Below are 21,553 nucleotides of genomic sequence, written 5' to 3'. Positions count from 1 at the left end.
GACCGTGGTGATGACGGGTTATGTTTACATAGCCCCTGACACATCAGAATTATTTCATCCTCCCAACGTTCCAGAGAGATGGGAAAGCTGACCCCTATAGAGGACTCATCATGTATGCAAGGTTGCACAACCAGCTGGAGGTGAAGTAGGAATTTAAACCTGGACTTTCATTCTTTCAGTCACAGATATTTGGGGCCACCCACTACAGGGACACAATAGTGACAGGCGCAGACACAGTCCATGGACTTCCTGTCCACAGGGGCATCTACTTCAGAAATAGCTCCTCCCAAGACACCCATATGCTGCCCATAAAATTTCCTCAGGAAAGAAGGAGCACTTCAATGGTTTGGTTTTGACGTAGAAAATGATCTGAGAACAGAGGATGTCAACTAAAAGAGAGGGATGCTTTGCATCTCAATAGCATGTGTTGTTTTCAACATGGCTTACCAGAAATCCTCTTCCCTAAGACCAATGTGTGAACAGGCTGGGAGACTAGCCTGTAATAATCAGATTATTTGGGCACCAAACAAAACCCAAATACAAAATAACCAACAAGGAGCTACTGTATGTAGCACAGGGAACTATATTCGATATCTTGTAATAATCTATAATGGAAGAGAATGTAAAAAAAAGAATATATATATATATGTATAACTGAATCACTATACGGTATTCCTCAAACTAACACAACATTGTAAGTCAACTATACTTCAATAAAAATTAAAAAAAAACAAAACCAAAACAAAATACAAATTCCCTGCTGCGTCACCAGAGAACCCAGTAAAGGAGGCCTCAGGCAATCTGAGTTTGCAATCACCTGGCGAATCTGGCCCCATCACACTGAGCTCCAAAGTGGTGGGCGGATAGGGGAGTGAACTAACATGGTTAGGCCACCCATTCTGCACAAATTCAGGAGCCCATTTTTCCAGACAGGAGTACGGGTGAAAGACAGGATAGAGATGTGGAATCAGAAAGTTCTCAGGCTCGTCCCTTTGCAAGACTTCTGGGAATTCATCACTTTTGGGGAACCAAGCAGTTTCTTCCTCTAACAAGCACCTTGGTCCCCAGATATACTAAATCAAGAATTTGATACAAAATAAAGTTCAAAGATTACAGCCAAAGCAGTACATTTTCCCCCCTTTCTCCCCAGCTGTCAAAGTCAGCTAATGGGCCACTAGCTGTTCATTCACCAGTTCTTGGCATCACAAGCTAATTCATATTCCCGCAAAAGGACCAGCCTTGGAGTCTCCATGTCAAGACCGACACACGCCCACAAGGCCATCACCATGGCAACCAGGCCTCCTCCCTTTGCTCCTAGCTTTCCATGGAGGGCCCTTTACCTTGGTTGGAACTTATTTTGCTCAGAGAGGAACTCTTTTCATAATCAAGTCCAACTTACTGTGACAGTCACTTAAGCAAAAAGTCTCCCCACCCAAGGGAGTCCTGTCAAACTGCCGCAGTGAGGTGCAACTCTTGGGGACATCGTTGGGCTCTAATAACCAGATATGGGAGCTGGGTGTTGAGTTCACCCCCATGTGAGCCTTCTTTGGGGGTGTCACGGGGGAGACTGCACAGCCTGGCAGGCTCTGCAACTTCAGAGTCCCCTTCCTGGCACCTGCAACTGTATGGCTCTCAGGGATCCCAAACCTGGGCAGGTCTGAAAGCTCTGCCCCACACTCTACCAAGCTGCTCCTCTCATTCTAAATACCTCTCACTAGAATTTCAGAGCCATTCTAGGGCAAAAGGGTAACCAAGAAAGCAACCACTGAAGGTAAACTGCCAGGCAGTGGAGGGAAGTTTCAAATCCCCAAAGACCAGAATTTGGGCGTTTTTCAATCCCTCTCCGCCCCCCAAAAAATTGACACATGGAGACCAAGCCGAGAAGCAAGGACGTTTCCAGGGCTTACCTGGGTCGGGTTGTAGAGTTCCTGCAGGGGGCTTCGGGACCCCTTCCGGCAGCAGATGTCCACACCGAAGGGGCTCCTCCGCATGACTGAGGAGAGAAAGTGAAGGCGCATCAGAAATAAGCAACAAGCGTTTGCTGTCTGACCAAGAAAAGGGCAACAGAGGAGGGAAGAAGAAACAGTTGGGGAAGGAAGAGAGAGAACAGGCTTCCGGCTGAGCTGATCCTTTGCCTGGTGCCATGGGTCTTCCCTGGCCTTCAGGCTTGTCCACACCCAGAAGGACATAAATAATGCTGAAAATTCTGCCCAGCAAATCCTTCAGAAAACAAGACAGGCACCTAAAACCCTGAACTTTTGCAGATGACATTGTAACTGCTGTCCCAAGACAGCGAGCTCTACCAACGCCAGACTTGGTGATATTTTTAAAGTTCGGCAGCCTTCTCCCTCCACAGTCAGTTACGAGCTCTTATTCCTGGCTCCCGAGCCCCTGCGGGAGCCCTCTTTCGGGGTGTCAGGGGGGAGAACGGCGCAGGGCCTTCCCCAGGCGGGCTCTTCCCACTGGGTGAGTCAGAGGGCCGGCCTCCCCAAAGCCTCTTGTACATTACATTATTGTTAATGACAATATCAGCTTGAGGCAGAAAGGATGAGGGTTTATGGTTCTGGATGAGATTTACGGTTTATGGTTCTCATTGTAAGGATGAGCACTTACAATGAATAAAAGAGGAGGAATTAAGTGAACTTCTCAAAAACCCAACAGCTTTGAGGATACTAAGAACTGTTTCTCAAAGGAAAAAAGATTCTTTTTTCATTCTTCTTGTTCACAAAACCCCCTCACTTGTGAAGCCCCTTGCACAGAGTTTAATACATAGTCACCCTCCTGACAATTATTTGTTGAAGGGAGGGAGGGAGAAGGAGGGGGGGGGATGAATTAACGAAGGAACAAGTGCTTCCTTCTCATATAGGAGGCCGTTTTCCTGTGGAATGACATTGTAGGGGCAGGGGGGGAACAAGGAAAGCAGATCCTTTCACAGGCCTAAAGAATTCCCCCAGTGTAGTGGCAGTAGGCAGGACACTCCTGAGCAGACAGCCTGGGTTTGGATCCTGGCTCTACCTCACACCTGCTGTGTGACCTTAAGCAAGATACCTAACCTCTCTGTGCCTGTTTCTTCCTCTGTAAAATGGGGGTGAGAAGAGGACCTCACTCCCTGCGTTCGTTGTGAGTATTAAATGAGTTACTACTATATGCAGAATGCTTAAGCCAGGGACTGGCCAAAAAGTGTCTGTTACAAATTTCTGAAGCTATTGGAGATCATCAACTAGGTCTGCACAGAATTTATGACAAAAAGCGCTTGCCTCCTGGGAGGGAAGGTGGAAACTTCTTTATTCTCGAATCATCAAGGGAGCTGATGAGAAGTTACCAGACCTCAAGCCAGGCTTCGGGAGTCTTACAGGAAAGCCAGGCAGACGGGGAGGGCTGGCCAGAGGGGGATAACTCAGGCCCCTCTGCTCAGAAGCCAACCTGAGGTCAGAATAGCGAGGAGAGCCATCTCCACAAGCAGCTGATTCCTCTGGAAGGTCTCCAGGAGAACTGACTCCTCATGCAATTCCCCCTTGACTTGTCACTTTGAGCCCCATGGAAACCCTGAGAATAAATCATCAATTCCAAGAAACTTGAAGCTGTTTTCTCTCACTTCCTTTACCTCCTAGAGCAGGGTCAGCCAACCTTTTCCATAAAGGGCAAGAGAGTATTTGGCTTTGCACCACACAGTATATGGAAACTTCTCAACTCAGCTGGGGCAGGGCAGAAGCAGCTCCAGACGACACACAAACGAACGGGCGGGATGAGGTGCCAATAGAGCTCCATTTCTGGCACTGAAACCTGAAGTCTATGTAATTCTTATGTGTCAGGAAATCTTCTTTGGATTTTTTTCTTTTCCCAATCATTTCACAAAAAGAGGCGGTGGGTTGGATGTGGCCCCTGGGCAGTTGTTTGCTGACCCCTGCCCTGGGGTAGGCAGTACAAGCCCCAAACACACCCAACGTGCCCTGTAGCCCTCTCTGGGGAGGAGGGGATCCTGCGGGCAAATGTCTACACATAAAAGCCATTAGAATCTGAGTAAGTGGTCCGGGAAGACACTGGTTCTTTGTTCTTCCACGGGTGTCTCCACAAGAGGGGAAAAATCCACCTTGTGTTTTTCTTTAATTTATTACTTCACTTTTCATTTCCACCCAAAACGAGGTAAACTGTTAATTGCACGCAGGTTGCCCTCAGCGCACAAGGACACAGCAACACTTCAGGGGAGACAAAACAGCCGTAAAACTTGTAAAATTATGCCCACGCAGTGCAAGATTAAACTGTCCCTATAGAGGCAGACCGTCTCCCCAAGACCTATGGCTATGAGACCGCCACGGAGAAAACCCCACCACAGAACCCATTAAAACTCAGCTTTTATGGGGGGCAGTATTATTTAATTGGTTTCTTTTTCTACTACAAGGCCTTTAAAATGGTTTGACCGTGTGGGCCCTTTCCCAAGGCCGGCCGGCCTCGGGGCCTCCTGCAGGCCTAGCCTGTAACTTCAGTGGGGGCCCCACCAACCAGCTCTGGCACCCCAGGCCACAAAAGCCAGGTCCTTAGGTGCTTTTTATGGGGATGATAACAATCCCACCATTTACGGAGTACGCCTTGTGCGCCAGGCACTTGGTTCAGCATAATCCTTCACACAGTAAAGGAAGTACCTGTATTTTCCAGATAACCTCTCTGAGCCTCCCTTAACCTCAGGAACTTGACCAAGGTCAAGGCCATGCAGGGAGAAAGTTGCCAAGCTGAGACTCCAACCTGATGACTGAGCTCTTTCATACCCAAATGATAGCAATGAGGACCTACTTGCTAAGGCCTGGGAGGCAAAGGAAGGGCCAGCAATCACGCACATGGGTTTATTTATCCTGTGTGCCTAATGCATCAGAGGAGGTCGAGTGACCACCACACGCAGAGGGTGGCAGCTAACATCTGGAGGGCACCCACAGTGCACCAAGCAGAGCACACATTTAATCCACATAACAATCCTATGGGGTGGGCCCACTACTGTCCCCAATTTACAGATGGGAACACTGCGGCACAATAAGGTTAGGGAACTCGCCTAGGTCTCGTGACTAGGAAGAGATGAAGACAGGATTCTGACATAGGCAGCCCATGCTCTCGGCTGCTATGCTGGACCAACGGCAGGCGTCAAGTCCACCATCTCAACGGTTTCCTCCTGGCCCCAGACCTGGTTGGCTGACTGCTTCTAGGACAGGTGATTTAAAATGTAACCCAGTGTTACACGAGTCATCAAAATGATGTGATGTGACAGCCAAACTACTAACAGTTAATGCCCATATTCATTTTCTTACTGAAATTTTTATTAAGCACCTAGGATATGCCAGACATTAAGTAAGTAAACCCTCTCCATCTTATCTGTGTTGTTTCTCTGATGCTTGGCACACAGTAGGTACTCAAAGAGGTTGAGTGAATGATCAATGATCTAGGATTTAAGGCTTCCTTTACACTCGTCAGGTTGTTTCCTGCTGTGGAAAAAGGAATCTGCCAGTATCGACAGGCTGCTGTTATTTTTTTCCTTTGAAAATGAAAGGTCTGATGATCAAAAGCCCTAAGAAAGGAGAGTCCCTGAGGACACTGAACGGTGGCCTTCCGCTGCCCACCTGCCACCACAAGTTTTATTTAGCTACAGCACTTGCTTTCTCCTTTCAAAACTCAAATCAATGAAATGCAAGACCATTTTATAAGAATCTAATTGGCTCAATTCACAGTATGATTTCTTGGACCCAGAAACAGTTGGGTGCGCGGATCTTCCTTGACTTAGGATGAGATTATGTCTCAATAAACCCAGCGTAAGTTGAAAATATTGTTAAGCCTAAAATGCATTTAATACACCTAACCTACCAAACAGCATGGCTTAGCCTAGCGTACTTAAAGCATGCTCAGAACACTTACATTAGCCTACAGCTGGGCAAAATCATCTAACACAAAGCCTATTTTTTTTTTCTTTTTTTCGGTACGCGGGCCTCTCACTGTTGCGGAGCACAGGCTCCGGACGCGCGGGCTCAGCAGCCATGGCTCACGGGCCCAGCCGCTCCGCGGCATGTGGGATCTTCCCGGACCAGGGCACGAACCCGCATCCCCTGCATCGGCAGGCGGACTCTCAACCACTGCGCCACCAGGCAAGCCCCACAAAGCCTATTTTATAATCAAGTGTTGAATATCTCATGTAATTTATTGAATACGGTACTGAAAGTGAAAAACGGAGCGGCTGTCTGGGTGCAGAATGGCTATGAGTGTATCGGTTGTTTATCCTGGTGATCGCGTGCTCACCAGGATCTGTGGGTCCCCGCAGCTCCCCAGCCTCACCAGAGAGGATCAGATCACATATCCTAACCTGGGGAAAAGATCAAAATTCCAAATTCAAAGTACAGTTTCCACTGAATATGTATCGATTTCACACCATGGTAAAGTTAAAAAATCGTAGGTCAAATCATTGTACGTCAGGACCCGTCACTTTTCCAACATACATGAATGAAGCTAAAATTAAAAACAAGCCACCCAAGTTTGCCGCGTCATGCTATGACGAAGAGAATGTTCTTAAGTGGACGCTCCATTCTCAGTCAGCTGAGAACAGGTGACAGAAGGTTACCGGGTGACAAAGGAGGGCAGCCCGTCTCATTCCCTGAGTGGTTCCCTGTGACCCTGCCTGTGCAGTTAATTTGGGTCTAAAGACATAAAACTAAAATGCTGTGGGATCCGGGGTGGAAACTTGCTTTTGACGCATTGGAATTCTCGCTGGATTTCAGTCCTTCAATTCACAGAAGAAACTCAGAGAGCTGAAACACTTGCCAAGGTCCCCAAAGCAGCCAGCGGCAGAGCCTGGGCTGGAACTCAGGTCTTATAAAATACAGCAATAGTTAATAATAATAATCATGAGAACTAGCATTTATCGAGAATTTACCAAGTACCTGATGCCTGACTTGAGGCTAAGCCTTGTTTTTACGTTGCTTCATTTAATTCTCATCAAAACCCTGTTAGTGAGAAATACTGAATAATAGCATTTATTCCCATCTGACTGTTGAGGAAACAGAGGCTCAGAGAGATTAAGTAACTCACCCGAGATGACACAGCCAGCAAATGGCAGAGCAGGTAGCAAATTCAAACCTAAGTTGTTTCTGGAACCGGAGGTCTTCATCACCTTATCATGCTATCGCTAAAGGCAGGCAAAGATGCATTTACACTTAGAGCTCCCACCACAAAAATCAGTGCTCTCACTTCCCTCAACATTCGAGGTGAGGCACTTCTGTACTAAATCACCCAAGTCCAGATGGGTCTGCACTCCTCCCACTGGCCAAACAGCCCTAACACTCAGCAGACTCCGGACACTTTTCAAATCCCCTCATCTGCTAACAGCCTGGGCATGCTTCCTCTGTCACTGCACGCTCTGAGCGCACAGCAGTAATGCAATTACAGAGGTGTTTTCTCCCAATGCACCAATTCGTGCTGGTGCCCTGGTCCAGTACGGTCCAGCCCATCTGTCAAAAGGATGTTGGAATGCGGCAGTGTCTGAGTCAATCTCATCAAATCAGGAGAAGGGCAAGCGATACCCGACTCCCTGAGAGGCAGCCACTTCCGACAGGACGGGCCATGCCACTTTCAGCTGTGGGACCCACAGCTCGCCCTGAAAGGCCCTACATCACAGCTCTCCCCCATCCACTTCAGACGTCACTGTGCTGAAGGCGCACGGGGATGAGATGGTCACCCAGCAGCACCCTGTGGAATGAGAAGGTTCAGTAGGTGGAGTCCACCGGAACCGGATTCAAGTTCTGGGTGAGTCTTGGGACACTGGCTTAATGTCCTCATCTCTGAAACTCAATGTTAAAATGCAGCAATCATGCCTAAATCTTAGGGTGGTTGTGGGAATTAAATGAAAATGTAAAATTAACTGGGACCTGGCACCCAGAACCATCCATGGGAAAAGTCAGAGGCCTGATCCCCCAGCTCTGCCACCACACGAAGCGTCTCCCCCCTTTGAACGCAGTCTCCCTGGGCCTCAGATTTCTCCTTGGTCAGGTGACGAGGTCAAACCAGAAGATGTCTGAGTCCCTTCTGACTCAAAGTTCCTAATTTCTAAGCACAGGACAGCAGGAGGTCTCCCTGGAGAACCGCAGGTTAAAAAAGCCCTAGCTTCCCTGGTGGCGCGGCAGTTGAGAATCTGCCTGCCAACGCAGGGGACACGGGTTCGAGCCCCGGTCCGGGAGGATCCCACATGCTGCGGAGCAACTGGTCCCGTGAGCCATGGCCGCTGAGCCTGCGCGTCCGGAGCCTGGGCTCCACAACGGAAGAGGCCGCGACAGTGAGAGGTCCGCGCACCCCGATGAAGAGTGGCCCCCGCTCGCCACAACTAGAGAAAGCCCTCGCACAGAAATGAAGACCTAACACAGCCCCCCAAAATCAAAAAATCAATCAATCAATCAATCAATCAATAAGCTTCCCTGGTGGCGCAGTGGTTGAGAGTCCCACTGCCAATGCAGGGGACGCGGGTTCGTGCCCCGGTCCGGGAAGATCCCACATGCCGTGGAGCGGCTGGGCCCGTGAGTCATGGCCGCTGAGCCTGCGCGTCCGGAGCCTGCGCTCCACAACGGGAGAGGCCACAACAGTGAGAGGCCCGCGTATCGCAAAAAAAAAAAAGCAGTCCTGAATATTGATCCGGTGTTCTCCAGCTAACCAGGACCTTCCGGTGTTTTATAGACACTCAGCACACTTGTGTTCACAGGTGACTTTTCAGGAGCCCCAAACACTGAGGTGGGAGCCGGGTACAGCCTAAGCTGCCATTAATACCTGATTAATAAACTTCAATTTTCCAACTTCCTATTCCTTCCTTCTCACAGTCCCTCCAACAGGGACATCCCAGAGCCATTCAAAAACATCTCCAGATCTGCTTCTCCTTACTGGAGACCCTACAAGCAGCTAGAATAATGAGGGATCTGGGGTTTTGACTTGGGACTAATCTGAACCCTTACTATAGTTAATTCCCATGTCAATCTCCCCTCCTACTTACTGTAAGCTCCTCAAAGCTCCTGATGTCTAACCTGTGGCTGTAGAACTAAAATGAATTAAACTTTGCAGAGATGAAGGTCAAGGGTCTAAATCTAAGAATTAGGTGAATGCGCTTGGTATAACACAAGAAGAGAAAGAGCACAGCTGCATCTAAAAGCCAGGAGATTTGCTACATAGAAACCCTCCACTAAGGGACTCTGACACTCGGCTTTGAAGAATATACTGTGTACACTGCAACACTTACCTGCCGGGAGAAGAACTCAGCTATCACATACACTCACCAAAATCCATGGCAATCAAACCACCCCCTCTTTTAGATGATCCTGGCCCTTCTGTGAAAACGTGCCCAGAGCAGAGGGTTGTGCCGGCTTCCAAAAAGCACAAGGTCCCTGCCCAAGTGCAGCCAGCTGCCGACCAGATAGGTTAGTGCAGACAGAGGCACATCTAGGACAAGCAGGGTCTTTAGAGACCGGCTGGTGCAATGACTCCCACACCAGTGAAGGGCCTGGGTATGTACAGCTGGGGAGAAGCACCCTCGGAACTGGTTCTGACTGAACAACAGACATGGCAGGAAGCAAAGCTCAGTGATGACCTTTCTGGCCAGTACGGTTCGTGGTCCGCCTACTGAGAGAGCATGCAAGAGTTGAAGGAGAGAAAAGGGGGGAGGATGGGGTGAATCCAGCGGAGCCCTCCTCACCCCAGCCCCATTTCACAGGTGAGGCAATGGACACAGGGGCATAAGGGACTCACTCCAGGCCCCATGGCTCATTAGAGGCAGAGGTATGGCTAGAACAAGGGTCTCGGGACTCCTGTTTCTCGTCCCTTTCTCCTTTTGAACCCAGTTTACATGTGATGCTCTGATATTTTCTATTCTCTTCTATTTTTCTTTAATATTAGTACAACTCATTAAAGTGATGTTTTTTTCTTTCAGTACGCGGGCCTCTCACTGTTGTGGCCTCTCCCGTTGCGGAGCACAGGCTCCGGACACGCAGGCTCAGCGGCCATGGCTCACGGGCCCAGCCGCTCCACGGCATGTGGCATCTTCCCGGACCGGGGCACAAACCCGTGTCTCCTGCATCGGCAGGCGGACTCTCAACCACTGCGCCACCAGCGAAGCCCTCATTAAAGTGATTTTACAACCTACCAATGGGTCGTGAGACATGGTTTAAAACTCCCCAACTTAGACATCTTGAAAGAATCAGGTCAGGGATAAGAGTGCTCGTTTAGGTTCAGCTTGGGGCTGCTGAATGCAATAAACACTGATAAGGAGAACTCATGACTTCCACCCCTAAAACGTCCCCTCCCCGATGTTCCCCACTGCGGTAAACACCACCACTATGCACCCAGCTGGGCAGACTCAACAGCCAGGAGTCATTCTTAATTCCTGTGCCTTACCTGCCATCACCCACTCCCCCCATCAGCTCATCTTGGTCCCAAACACCTGGTCCGAGCCATCATCACCGCCCCTGGGGCTAGGACGAAGTCCTCTTAACTGGTCTCCCTGCTGCCGTCTTGGCCTCCCTACCCTATTCCGTATCAGTGGCCAGAATAATCTTCTCAAAATATAAACCCGTTCACAACATCCTCTCTGCTCCAAAGTCTCCCCACCATCTTAGAACAAAATCCAGAGTCCTTTCTATGGCCCAGGAGGCCCACGTGACCCACCTGCCCGCTTATCACCTCTCCTCTAGCAACCACCATTCTAGTGTACCTTCTGTCCTTATGAGTTTGACTCCTCTAGGGACTTCATGTAAGTGGAATCAAACAGTATTTGTCCTTTATGTGTCTGGCTTATGTCACTTAGCATAATGTCTTCAAGGTTCATCCACGGTGTAGCATGTCAGAATCTCCCTCGAAGGCTGAATGAAATTCCACTGTATGTATATCCACATTTTTGTTTATCTATTCATCCACTGATGAACACCTGGGTTGCCTCTAACCTTTTGGCTGCTGTGAATAATACCGCTATGAACGTGGAGGTACAAATATCTGGTTGAGTCCCTGCTGGGGTTTTGCTTTCTAAGCTGTCTCACCAGGACACGGAGCGTGAACCTGAGATGGGCCAAGAAGCTGCTGGGGGAGTGCCTTGACTGGTGGCCTATGAGTGGGCGCTGTGAGGATGCTAGGTGGTCACAGGAGCGTGGCTCGCTGGGCGTGACCTCAGAACCGTGGCCTTGGAGCGAGACACCACGGTCTGCAGTCAGCTGTTACTTTCACTGGGTCTTACAGCAGTGAGCCCAGTGTGTGGGCAGGGAATCAGAATGGAATGAAGCCACCAGATGGGGTCTGGTCTTCCGTGGGGAGACATCTAAATTAGGCAGTAAGTGACTTGAGTCTGGGTCATGGGTTACAAGAGCCCCCCCACTCGGAGGCAGAGCTCAGCTCCCCGGCCAGGGGTCGGCTCACAAAGACGCTTCCAGCCATGGAGGCAGTAACCCCAAAAATTGCAGGAGGTGACCCCAAAATTGTTTGAGACATCAAAACTGCTTCCTTAAAAACCCAGCATGATTTCAAATTAAGTACCAAAAAAGTCCAAAACAGGCAAATATAAAGACACAGAAAGTAGGCTAGCGGTTGTCTAAGGCTGGGGGTAGGGAGGCAAGGAACAGTAAATAGATGCGAAAGTTCATTTTAGGGTGATGGAAACGTTCTAAAATTAGATTGTGGTGATGGTTGTAGAACTCTGCAAACATACTATAATTCAATGACTTCTACACTTAGAGTAAGTGAAGTTTATATGTAAATTATATCTCAATATGGCTATTATTTAAAATAAGTACAGAAATGTTTAAGAAGAAAACCCATAAGATTAATATTTTTAAGATTTTGACCCACTCAAGTAGGAGGAGTTACCCTGCCTTACCAATAAGAAGGATTTAATTGAACAATTTATTTGACTTGAGATTTTAAGTTGAAATTTTCTACGTTTACATATAATATTGGTGCATTTAAGAAACAATGTCATTGAGGTATTAGATTTATATTATTTGTTTGTTAATCAGACATCTGAAGTACTCAAAAAGGACATTAAGTATATGAGATTTTAAGTGCAATCTAAAACGTTAAAAGAAGGTGAAGTTTGTTCAAGGGTCAATGATTAATCAAAGGCTACCCTAAATGTAACTTAAAATTTACTAGATGGGCTTCCCTGGTGGCGCAGTGGTTGAGAGTCCGCCTGCCGATGCAGGGGACACGGGTTCGTGCCCCGGTCTGGGAAGAGCCCACGTGCCGCGGAGCGGCTGGGCCCGTGAACCATGGCCGCTGAGCCTGCGCGTCTGGAGCCTGTGCTCTGCAACGGGAGAGGCCACAACAGTGAGAGGCCCGCATACCGCAAAAAAAAAAAAAAAAAAAAAAATTTACTAGATTTATGAGTCGCAGAGTAAGATTCTTAACTTAAAGCCTAGCTTGCTAGATTTATAACCTAAAGCTCTTTAAAAGCTTCTTTTGTACACAACTGTCACACTCAGTGACATGAAAACGCTCACATTAACAGGGGATTAACAGGAATTGGCACCTTCGGGCTGGTCTCAGGGTGGAGACACTGAGCATCTCAGGTAAAGGAGAAGCAGCCCCCAACCCAAACCTCATCACAAATTCCTGAAAGCCCCTACAGCGGTGGATGAATTTTACTGTTGAGAAACCTAAGAGCCTGTGGAAAAACACAGTCCAAGGAATTAAATTGGCAGTTAACCTAGGAAAGCCCTTATAAATAACCTTTTATGGTCACCTAAATAAAACAAGAGAGACAGCATGGCAGTCCACATCGTATTAATTACGTTCTACACACCTGGAAGGAATAATTAATGGGCATGGTACAGTGAATTTTCATTTACCTTTCCTTGCCTGCTGGAGAATTTCTACACTCTCCCCTGCAGTTTTCTTGGAATGCTTATAAATTTATTTTGCAGTGATGAAGATGATATGCCAAAATACTTTCTTCCCTGTGGCTGGTGCTCCAAGTCTGACTTTACGACTGGAGACACTTATGTCTGCCTCTGGGCTTCCCCCACAGGTTCAGAGACACGGTGTAATGAATCACTCGACTGCTTGAGAAGGTAAATATTCTAGGTAACCTTTCCTTAAGCTACTGAAGCATGGCAGGGCATTAACCCCAAACCTACTCCTTAAAGACATTCCCACAAAGCTAGCTGGCTCCGGGCAGGATCATTTCACGCTGATGCAGCCGGGCTGTGCCGGGCACCCCCATCTCTTGCACAGGGTTCCTCCACTCGCTCCCGGCTCACAGCCTCTTCAAAGGCCCAAGGGGACTGTCGCCCATCCTGTGTCTCTCTCAGGGCCATCTGGTCAAAACTTGCTCCTGCCTGGGCTCCTGCTTTCTTTCTCTTTTCTCCACCCTGTCCACAGTGTCGTAGATTGAATACTGCCCCCCTCAATTCATGTCCCCTCAGAGCCTCAGAATGGAATCTTATTTAGAAATAGGGTCTTTGCAGATGTTATTAAATTAAGAGAGGTTGTCCTGGATTAGACTGGGTCCTAAATCCAATGACTGGTCCTTATAAGAAGGGAGGACACAGACAGACGCACACAGCGGTACTTTTGTTATGGCAGCTCTAGGAAACGAATACACGTGGGTTCATGTCCTGTGTGACCCTGACAAGATAATCTCTTGGCCTCAGTTACTCCATCTGTGAAATGGGGATAATGATATGCCTACTTAGTAGGGATGTTTTGAGCACTAAATAAATTCTTCCATGTCAAGTGTTTGGAACAGCACCTGGTCTGAGATAAGTCCTCAATAAGCTACAATTAGCTAACCATCCCTGACGTCCAGTACCTCCTTTTTCTGTCTCCCAAAAGAGCACCTCAAAATCCTCTTCTATTCCAACCCAAAATCTAACTGTTGTACATACGATATACACATATTAATCTGTGGACACTAGGTTATTTCATGGATGGGAGAGGAACTCTCGTCAGTTGGTGACATACGATGGAGGTCTAACCATTCTGCTCCCAATGAGCGTAAGGCAGGTTCAGGATGCTGAAGCGGGGGTGGTGAACAGACAGTGTGCATACCTTTTCTCCAGAAGCACAAGACAGCTAGAGATTGTCTCCCACAATGAAAGACATAGTCACAGTAATAAAGAGCTGGAGCCTTCCAAGGCAGCCAGCCACCCATCTACGCAAACCCACATTTTCATTTCCATATGTCTAGATGAGTTAAAGATGGAAATTATCTTTTTAATTGTTCACTTGTATTATTTTCTTCTGATATGTTTCTGGCACAAGACGCTAGCAGAGAGAACACTGATTTTAAAAATACCCCCATAGGCGCTACATCACTGGAACTGCGAAGATGTTTACCGCCTTCAACTCCAGCAATTTCCCTCTTGGGAAATTACACCAAGGGAACAATTCAACAGAAGCTAACAGGTTTATGCACAAAGATGTTTACTATAATATTTCCCTTCTGATGGGAAAAACCTGTAAACACTCTAACATGTCCAAGATCAGAGGAATAATTTCATAAATCATGGTTCACGTAGGTACATCATTAACAAATCACAGTATATTCACTACTCAAAAAATGATACTGTTATTAAAAGTGATAATGTGAAGATATGGAAAAGAGGTTGAAATGAAAGCAGCAGAATTCATAATATTATGAGGATAAGGATCTTGGCTAGGTGAATGCACACACATATAAAAATGAAAACAGTTGTCAGGGTGCCTCGTGCCTTTCTTCCATGTTGTATATCATTTATCACACTTAAAAATGATGGCTTCAATATAGTACTAGATCCAGATCAGCTCTCAGTGTTAAAGGTGCTACTGGAAAGCCAGAGACATTCTAAACAAAAAGCTGGAATTTTCCCAAAGACGACACCAAAATTATCTGCAGCCACTGATGTGGACAGTCTTCCCCAATAGGTCTTTGAAAACTGGGAGCACTTAAGTTTTGCATGTCTCAGGGCCATAAGTTGCTGAAGTGTGATTTATGTTGCCACCACCAAGTAGTGGAGGGATGAGGCAGGTGCATGAGAGTGCAGGGGAGGCTCAGGATGGGGGTAGAAGAGGCACATGTGGCCTTTGGGGGAAGCTAGGCTGTGCTTCAAATATTATTCTTCTCGAAATATGGTCAGAGAGAAAAGACCACTGCAGCTGTATCCTATTACACACGCCCACACTTCCCATCTCCCTCCCTCCCTCCCTCTTAGGGAATCCAAGATGCAAGGCTGAACCTCACTCCACAGTCCCTCCGAAGACATGCAATGGGATGGGAATGAACCCAAGGAGGGGCAAGAAAGGACCTGAGTTACCGTAGCGATTTTCCCCAGGAAAATATTTCCCATTTTGAGACTTTTTTTTTTTTTCCAAACAACAATATGGAGAGACTGAGTCCCATCTTTTCTCCGAAAAGTAAGGAAGTCATGCACAAGATCCTTGCTGGCATGATAAGCAGGAAGGCCTGCCTCCTTGGGGTGCAGCACACACATACAGGCTGCGTTTAGATATGAAAATTCCTTCAAAGTCAGCCAGGCAGGCTCTATTTGCGCAGGCAAATTAAAAAGCTGTAAAACAATAATGAGGTGTTTGCAAATGATTCCAGTTACAAGGGGATGTGAGAGCCACTTGCTTGTCTATATATATGAGACATGGCCAGGTGTGTCAGAAAGGGTTCTGGTTCAGGGCTTGTGACCACCTCCTATCCGGGAACCCAGGGAGAAGGGGGACAGGAACAAGCTGAACATATTTTGAGTTCCTATTATACACCATGCCGAACGCCAGGGACTTTAGTAAACGTTATTTAACCTTCCCTTCCTCACTCCCATCCTGAAACGTAAGTGTTATCATTCCCATTTTACAGACGAGGAAGCAAGTGCAGAGAGGTATCTGCAAAGGGTCACACAGCCGGTAACTCACAGATTCTCTAGACTAATATAGCAGGTAATGTTTATTATCTGAATGTTATCAACAGAGATCTACCTGATGTAGGAGAGGGGGAGGAGCAGAGTAGACATGAAACACACCGAAAGCAGCATTTCACAACCCTGGGTCCAGCCCTTATGAAGAATAATAATGTGGGCTTCCCTGGTGGCGCAGTGGTTGAGAGTCCGCCTGCCGATGCAGGGGACGCGGGTTCGTGCCCCGGTCCGGGAAGATCCCACATGCCGTGGAGCGGCTGGGCCCGTGAGCCATGGCCGTTGAGCCTACGTGTCCGGAGCCTGTGCTCCGCAACGGGAGAGGCCACAACAGTGAGAGGCCCGCGTACCGCAAAAAAAAAAAAATAATAATAATAATGTGAAAACATGTCAATGAGGTTTAAGTTACTTACTAAAAGTAATGGAATGGAGTTAACATATCTGTCTGACACAGCTGGGTCAAAATGTTGACATCAAAGTGTTCAAACACCACGGACTTCATTGCCAGGGGGTAGAACAAAGTGGCTAAAGATGTCAGCCCTAAGCGTGGTAGAATACCTGCTTCAATCTCGGCTCCTACACTAGAGCCAGATGAGTGATCTTCTGCAAGTTCTGTGTCCCAGTTTTCTCACCGATAAGATGTGAACGAGAGAACTTGCCTTTTAAGATTAAGAGGATTACGTGAGATGAAAGCACCAACGTTGCCAACCACGATTCACGTCACTCTCGTGTTTTTAACTTCTCTGAAACCGAGGGGCGTCTTACAGTCATAGCCTTTCTCGATCGGACAGGATGAGGATGATGGTGGGGACAATCCCTGACGCTCTCCACAGACCCGTGGGCCTTCCTTCATCCCCATCCCCATCCCCATGCCTCATCTTAAAGTCCAAACCTCTGGAAGGAATGTGTCCCCCCTGCCTTTCTCCCTCTCTCTCTCCTTCTCGGTCTCCCCTGACCGCAAATTTAATGCTTTCTTTTCCAAGCCAAGATAAATATCCTCAAGTCCAAATGACACAGTGCCGCAGCATCAAAATGCCCTGTACCCTCTGAGGATGACCCCAAAGAGAAGGCTCGCTCAGGTGCAGGCAGGAGGCTCCAGGATAAGCAGCCCCCTGAGATAGCCCGGTACCCAAGCCATTCATCACAACGCCAAGGTCCCTGAACCAGTGGCCTGAATAACACTGGAAACCACCACACCCTGTGAGTGTCAGGGCAGAGTGGGGTAGCGGTCTTTAGCAGAACCAAGAAAGACACCCTTATTATAAGACCCAACCCTCCTCCAAATAACTGCCCGGACTTCACTGCCAGAGGGGAGAGCAAAGTGGCTAAAGACGTTAGCCCTAAGGGTGATAGAATTTTTTTAAATTTATTTATTTATTTTATATTTATTTTTGGCTGTGTTGTGTCAGGGCTTTCTCCAGTTGCGGCGAGCGGGGGGGCCACTCTTCATCGCGGTGCGCGGGCCTCTCACTGTCGCGGCCTCTCCCGTTGCGGAGCACAGGCTCCAGACGCGCAGGCTCAGTAGTTGTGGCTCACGGGCCTAGCCGCTCCGCGGCATGTGGGATCTTCCCGGACCGGGGCACGAACCCATGTCTCCTGCACTGGCAGGTGGATTCCTAACCACTGCGCCACCAGGGAAGCCCAAGGTGATAGAATTTTTGAGGCCAGAAATCCCAGACAGCGTCTCCAATGTTAAGCCACTAAATCAAATAACAACCAGCTTTCGAAACGTTTGAAAAACCACAACATCAAAAGCAACAAATAGGGGTAGAGTTTTCTCAATTATCAAGCTTTTCTCCCATAAACTTTGTTAAACCGTTGACACAGTTATGCTTGACATATATATGAATAGATATATACATACACTGATATCTAATACTCAAAAATATTAATAGATCATGGTGATTTCCCGGTGATCCTCCATCTGACCAAGTCTGAGGTTATTCCTCCAGCAGAAGGTCAAGGAGGTCAGCATCCTGGGAGCAGGACCCAAGTCCATAAGAGCGAGGATGCAGGAAGCACCTGCTTCTAAGAGGTTCTGATGGGAGAAGTAAGCTCCTGGATGTCCAAGGTCAAAGGCGAGTGACTTCACGGAGAGGGAAATCAGGACAGAAGTGGGAGGGCCACAGAAACAGAGGGAAAGCACTTTGGCCTTTCACTTCCTTCTGATCTCAATAAACATCAACACACGCTTTTCACGATGAGCATAATTGAGCTTCAGGGTATTTGGAAACAGGCAGCCCAATGTCGAACTTAAACTTAAGTAATTAAACTTCTTTGTAATTAAACTTTTTTGTTTTAACACCCTGACCTTCACTATGCTGGCCCGTGCATGTAGTCAAAGCTTTTGGCTTTACTTTAGTCAAATCGAGAAACCAATTTTTAGTTTCAATTTTCTTTTATACTCTTGCTTAAGCCTAGACTCTTCCTTCTTGTTAACAGAAATCCCCAAAGATAGTTTATCCCCCAAATCTATAATGTATGGGGGAAAAGTCAAATGATTTCTGACTTCAATCCCTTAATGAAATAACTGAAGGGCCGTGACAGCAAAAAGCAAATGGTTTTATTCAAAATTCAAGCCTTTTCTTCAAATGTCTATCAGAAATAAAAGGGACTGGGCTTCCCTGGTGGCACAGCGGTTAAGAATCTGCCTGCCAATGCAGGGGACACGGGTTCAAGCCATGGTCCGGGAAGATCCCACACACCACGGAACAGCTAAGCCCGTGCGCCACAACTAGTGAGCCTGCACTCTAGAGCCCGCAAGCCACAACTACTGAGCCCGCGTGCTACAACTACTGAAGCCCACGCACCCTAAAGCCCATGCTCCGCAACAAGCCAAGCCACTGCAATGAGAAGCCCGCGTGCCGCAACGAAGAGTAGCCCCTGCTCGATGCAGCTAGAGAAAGCCCACGCACAGCAACTAAGACCCAATGCAGCCAAAAATAAATAAATAAATTTTTAAAAAAGAAGAAATAAAAGGGACTGATTACCTAGGGTTGACCTTATGTGACCATTATCTGTGGTTTTCAATTACAAATAACCATTTGTAAATAACCGTTCCATGTGCCTCTCAATTATCACTGCTGGTGATAATTGAGGGTGTGGTGACCCAAGCCATTCAGAAGCAGTAGGTGATCCAAAACGTCGCTTCTGGTCAGCTGGGACTGCTAAGCGGGCTCCTTGAACATTTAGCTTTTATCTCCAGTTACATTTGGCCTCAAAAGTTTCTCAAACGACCTTGTGTTTTGTGAGCACGGCAGCAGAATCGGGGTTGGGAGGGCAGGGATGCCGCCCAGGGGATTCACCAACACACTGGCAATCGGAAGTTACCTGTGTTGGAATGGACGTATTCTCCTGAAACTCCATTGGAGGTGAAAGAGTAAAACAGCCCATTCCTGACACAGGATGAATAACAATGAATACTTGTTTAGCTGTATGCCTATTCCAGTGGGCCTTCCACACGCATCCTCACTGCCTCTTGTTTTCAAAAGGAGAAATCCCCGATCAGAGAGGTTCAGTGATGTACCCACGGTCCCAAGATGAATCATGGCGCCTCCATTCTATCAATGAGGAAATGGAGGCTTAGGGACATAAGTGACTTGCTCAGGGGCACAGAGCTCAGTGGTGGAACAGAGACTCAAACCTAGGTAATACAGGCCCAGGTTCAGTCTCATCCCTCTGCACAAAAGGTGCCTCCTTTATGGAAGTTTGTTTTAAAAAGGCGGGGGAGAGGGCTTCCCTGGTGGCGCAGTGGTTGAGAGTCCGCCTGTCGATGCAGGGGACATGGGTTCGTGCCCCGGTCCGGGAAGATCCCACATGCTGCGGAGCGGCTGGGCCCGTGAGCCATGGCCGCTGAGCCTGCGCGTCCGGAGACTGTGCTCCGCAAAGGGAGAGGCCACAACAGTGAGAGGCCCGCGTACCGCAAAAAAAAAAAAAAAAAAAAGGCGGGGGAGGGGTTGTGCATGGAAAGAAATATTCTTTGAGCATCCACACTGTCCTGGGACCACAGAGGTGAAAGAGAATAGATCAGCCCTCACTGAGCTTCAAGGCTCAATAGTGCCCTTTGTTGTTCTTCTAGCAACTTTCTCTGATTCTTTAAGGGTAACAAGAAAACAGAAGCATGTAATAAAGCCCCTTAATAGATACCTAGGCACCAGCTCATGGCTTCTTCCTTATGTCAGAGACCATGTTAAATTCCTTTTTGTACCTCCTACTTTGAGTGGGGTCAGTACAAAATAAGTCCTCCATAAACACAATATTTAGTCAATCAATTAATCTGAGTTTGCAGCTGAGACGATTGTACATCACAAGAGCCCAGAACCTTCCTAGAAGTTTTTACTCAGGAATGTGAGGGGTCTGGCTCTCGAGCGATGGTTGGTGTCCAAACAACAGAGCCAGCTTTCCATGTCTCCTCAAGAACCCCTATCACAGAGGGCTCTGTTGAGTTCTTTGTGTAGCTTATATCTGAATCATTTCCCAGACTGAAAGGGCAGTGACTAAATAACATCAGATGGGACTTCAGAATTCTGGGAAAGGATAAGCCACACCAGAAAGCTGATGACTCAATACTCTACTTTTCAAACCAGCTGTGCTGCCATCCTGGAAAGAGAGCCTCGGTACCCAGGGCTCTCATCAGAACAGAGGCAGGGGGTTCCAAAACGTAATCAGGAAGATAAAGATCTTAGGAAAGAAACTGAAACGTCTGCCCAGGAGCAAAGATTGATTCTACCCGAGTACAGGAAAAGGCAACTGGAGAAGGCACATAATCTATAAATGATTTTGGAAAGACTTCTCATTCCGGGAAAACTTATCTTCAGGTTTTTTTTTTTAATATTGCAAAGCCAACCAGTCAATGGAAGCCAGAGTTCAAGGACTAGAAAGGTCTGATGCAGCGGAAAGTCAGTGGGCTGGGGACCAGGAGGCCCGTGTTGGGCTGGGTTCCTAACTAGCAGGGTGACCTTGGGTAAGCACCCACCCCCTTTTCTGGGTCTCAATTTCCTCATCTTTAAATAAGGGAGGTGGGCTTCCCTGGTGGCGCAGTGGTTGGGAGTCCGCCTGTCGATGCAGGGGACACGGGTTCGTGCCCCTGTCTGGGAGGATCCCACGTGCCGCGGAGCGGCTGGGCCCGTGAGCCATGGCCGCTGAGCCTGTGCGTCCGGAGCCTGTGCTCCGCAACGGGAGAGGCCACAACAGTGAGAGGCCCGTGTACGGCAAAAAAAAAAAAAATAAGGGGGTTTACTCTATAGAAGTTCCCTTCCAGCTGCAAAATTCAAGCCTTCTGTAACTCAGTGCACGTGCTGATCCAACGCCCTCCCCTCCACTGCTGTGAGGCTCACCAAATTCCATTGGCAACGTGCTCCACCACTGAACAAGCCAGCTTTTGTAGGCCTCCTCAGAGTGGTAACCACAGAAATGAACCCAAATGCACCAAAAAATGTAAATGGGTCGTGAGCGCTCTCATACGTATGAAGTCAGCAGTGTGAAATTTATAACAAGATGGTCTACAGATCTTTTGTTGACACATGGTAAAAAAAAAAAAAAACTCCTCTTAAATATAAAAAGGCCCATTTGTTTAGTTCTCAACTCAATCAGTCTTGAGTCGGCAGCATCTGAAACCCTAGTCCCAGTTGTGACCGTGGGTTGCCTCTTAGCGACACACACATAGGAGG

The 21,553-nt window shown here is 47.7% G+C and overlaps 1 protein-coding gene across 2 annotated transcripts in view; it reads right to left on the bottom strand.

Annotated features, from left to right (window-relative positions):
- Positions 1–21,553, bottom strand: part of CHST11 (carbohydrate sulfotransferase 11) — a 284,497-nt gene that overhangs the window by 149,418 nt on the left and 113,526 nt on the right. For both annotated transcript variants that reach the window (XM_029205565.1, XM_029205566.1), the window contains exon 2: positions 1,908–1,993. In XM_029205565.1, coding sequence (XP_029061398.1) covers positions 1,908–1,993 — 86 coding nt within the window. The remainder of the gene's footprint in view (positions 1–1,907; positions 1,994–21,553) is intronic.

This window comes from Monodon monoceros, unplaced genomic scaffold (genome assembly GCF_005190385.1).
Source record: "Monodon monoceros isolate NGI ecotype Baffin Bay Population unplaced genomic scaffold, NGI_Narwhal_1 Super_Scaffold_6, whole genome shotgun sequence".
Classification (NCBI taxonomy): domain Eukaryota; kingdom Metazoa; phylum Chordata; class Mammalia; order Artiodactyla; family Monodontidae; genus Monodon; species Monodon monoceros.
Note: the sequence above shows the minus strand (reverse complement) of the source record. Positions and strands in the feature narration are given on the sequence as shown.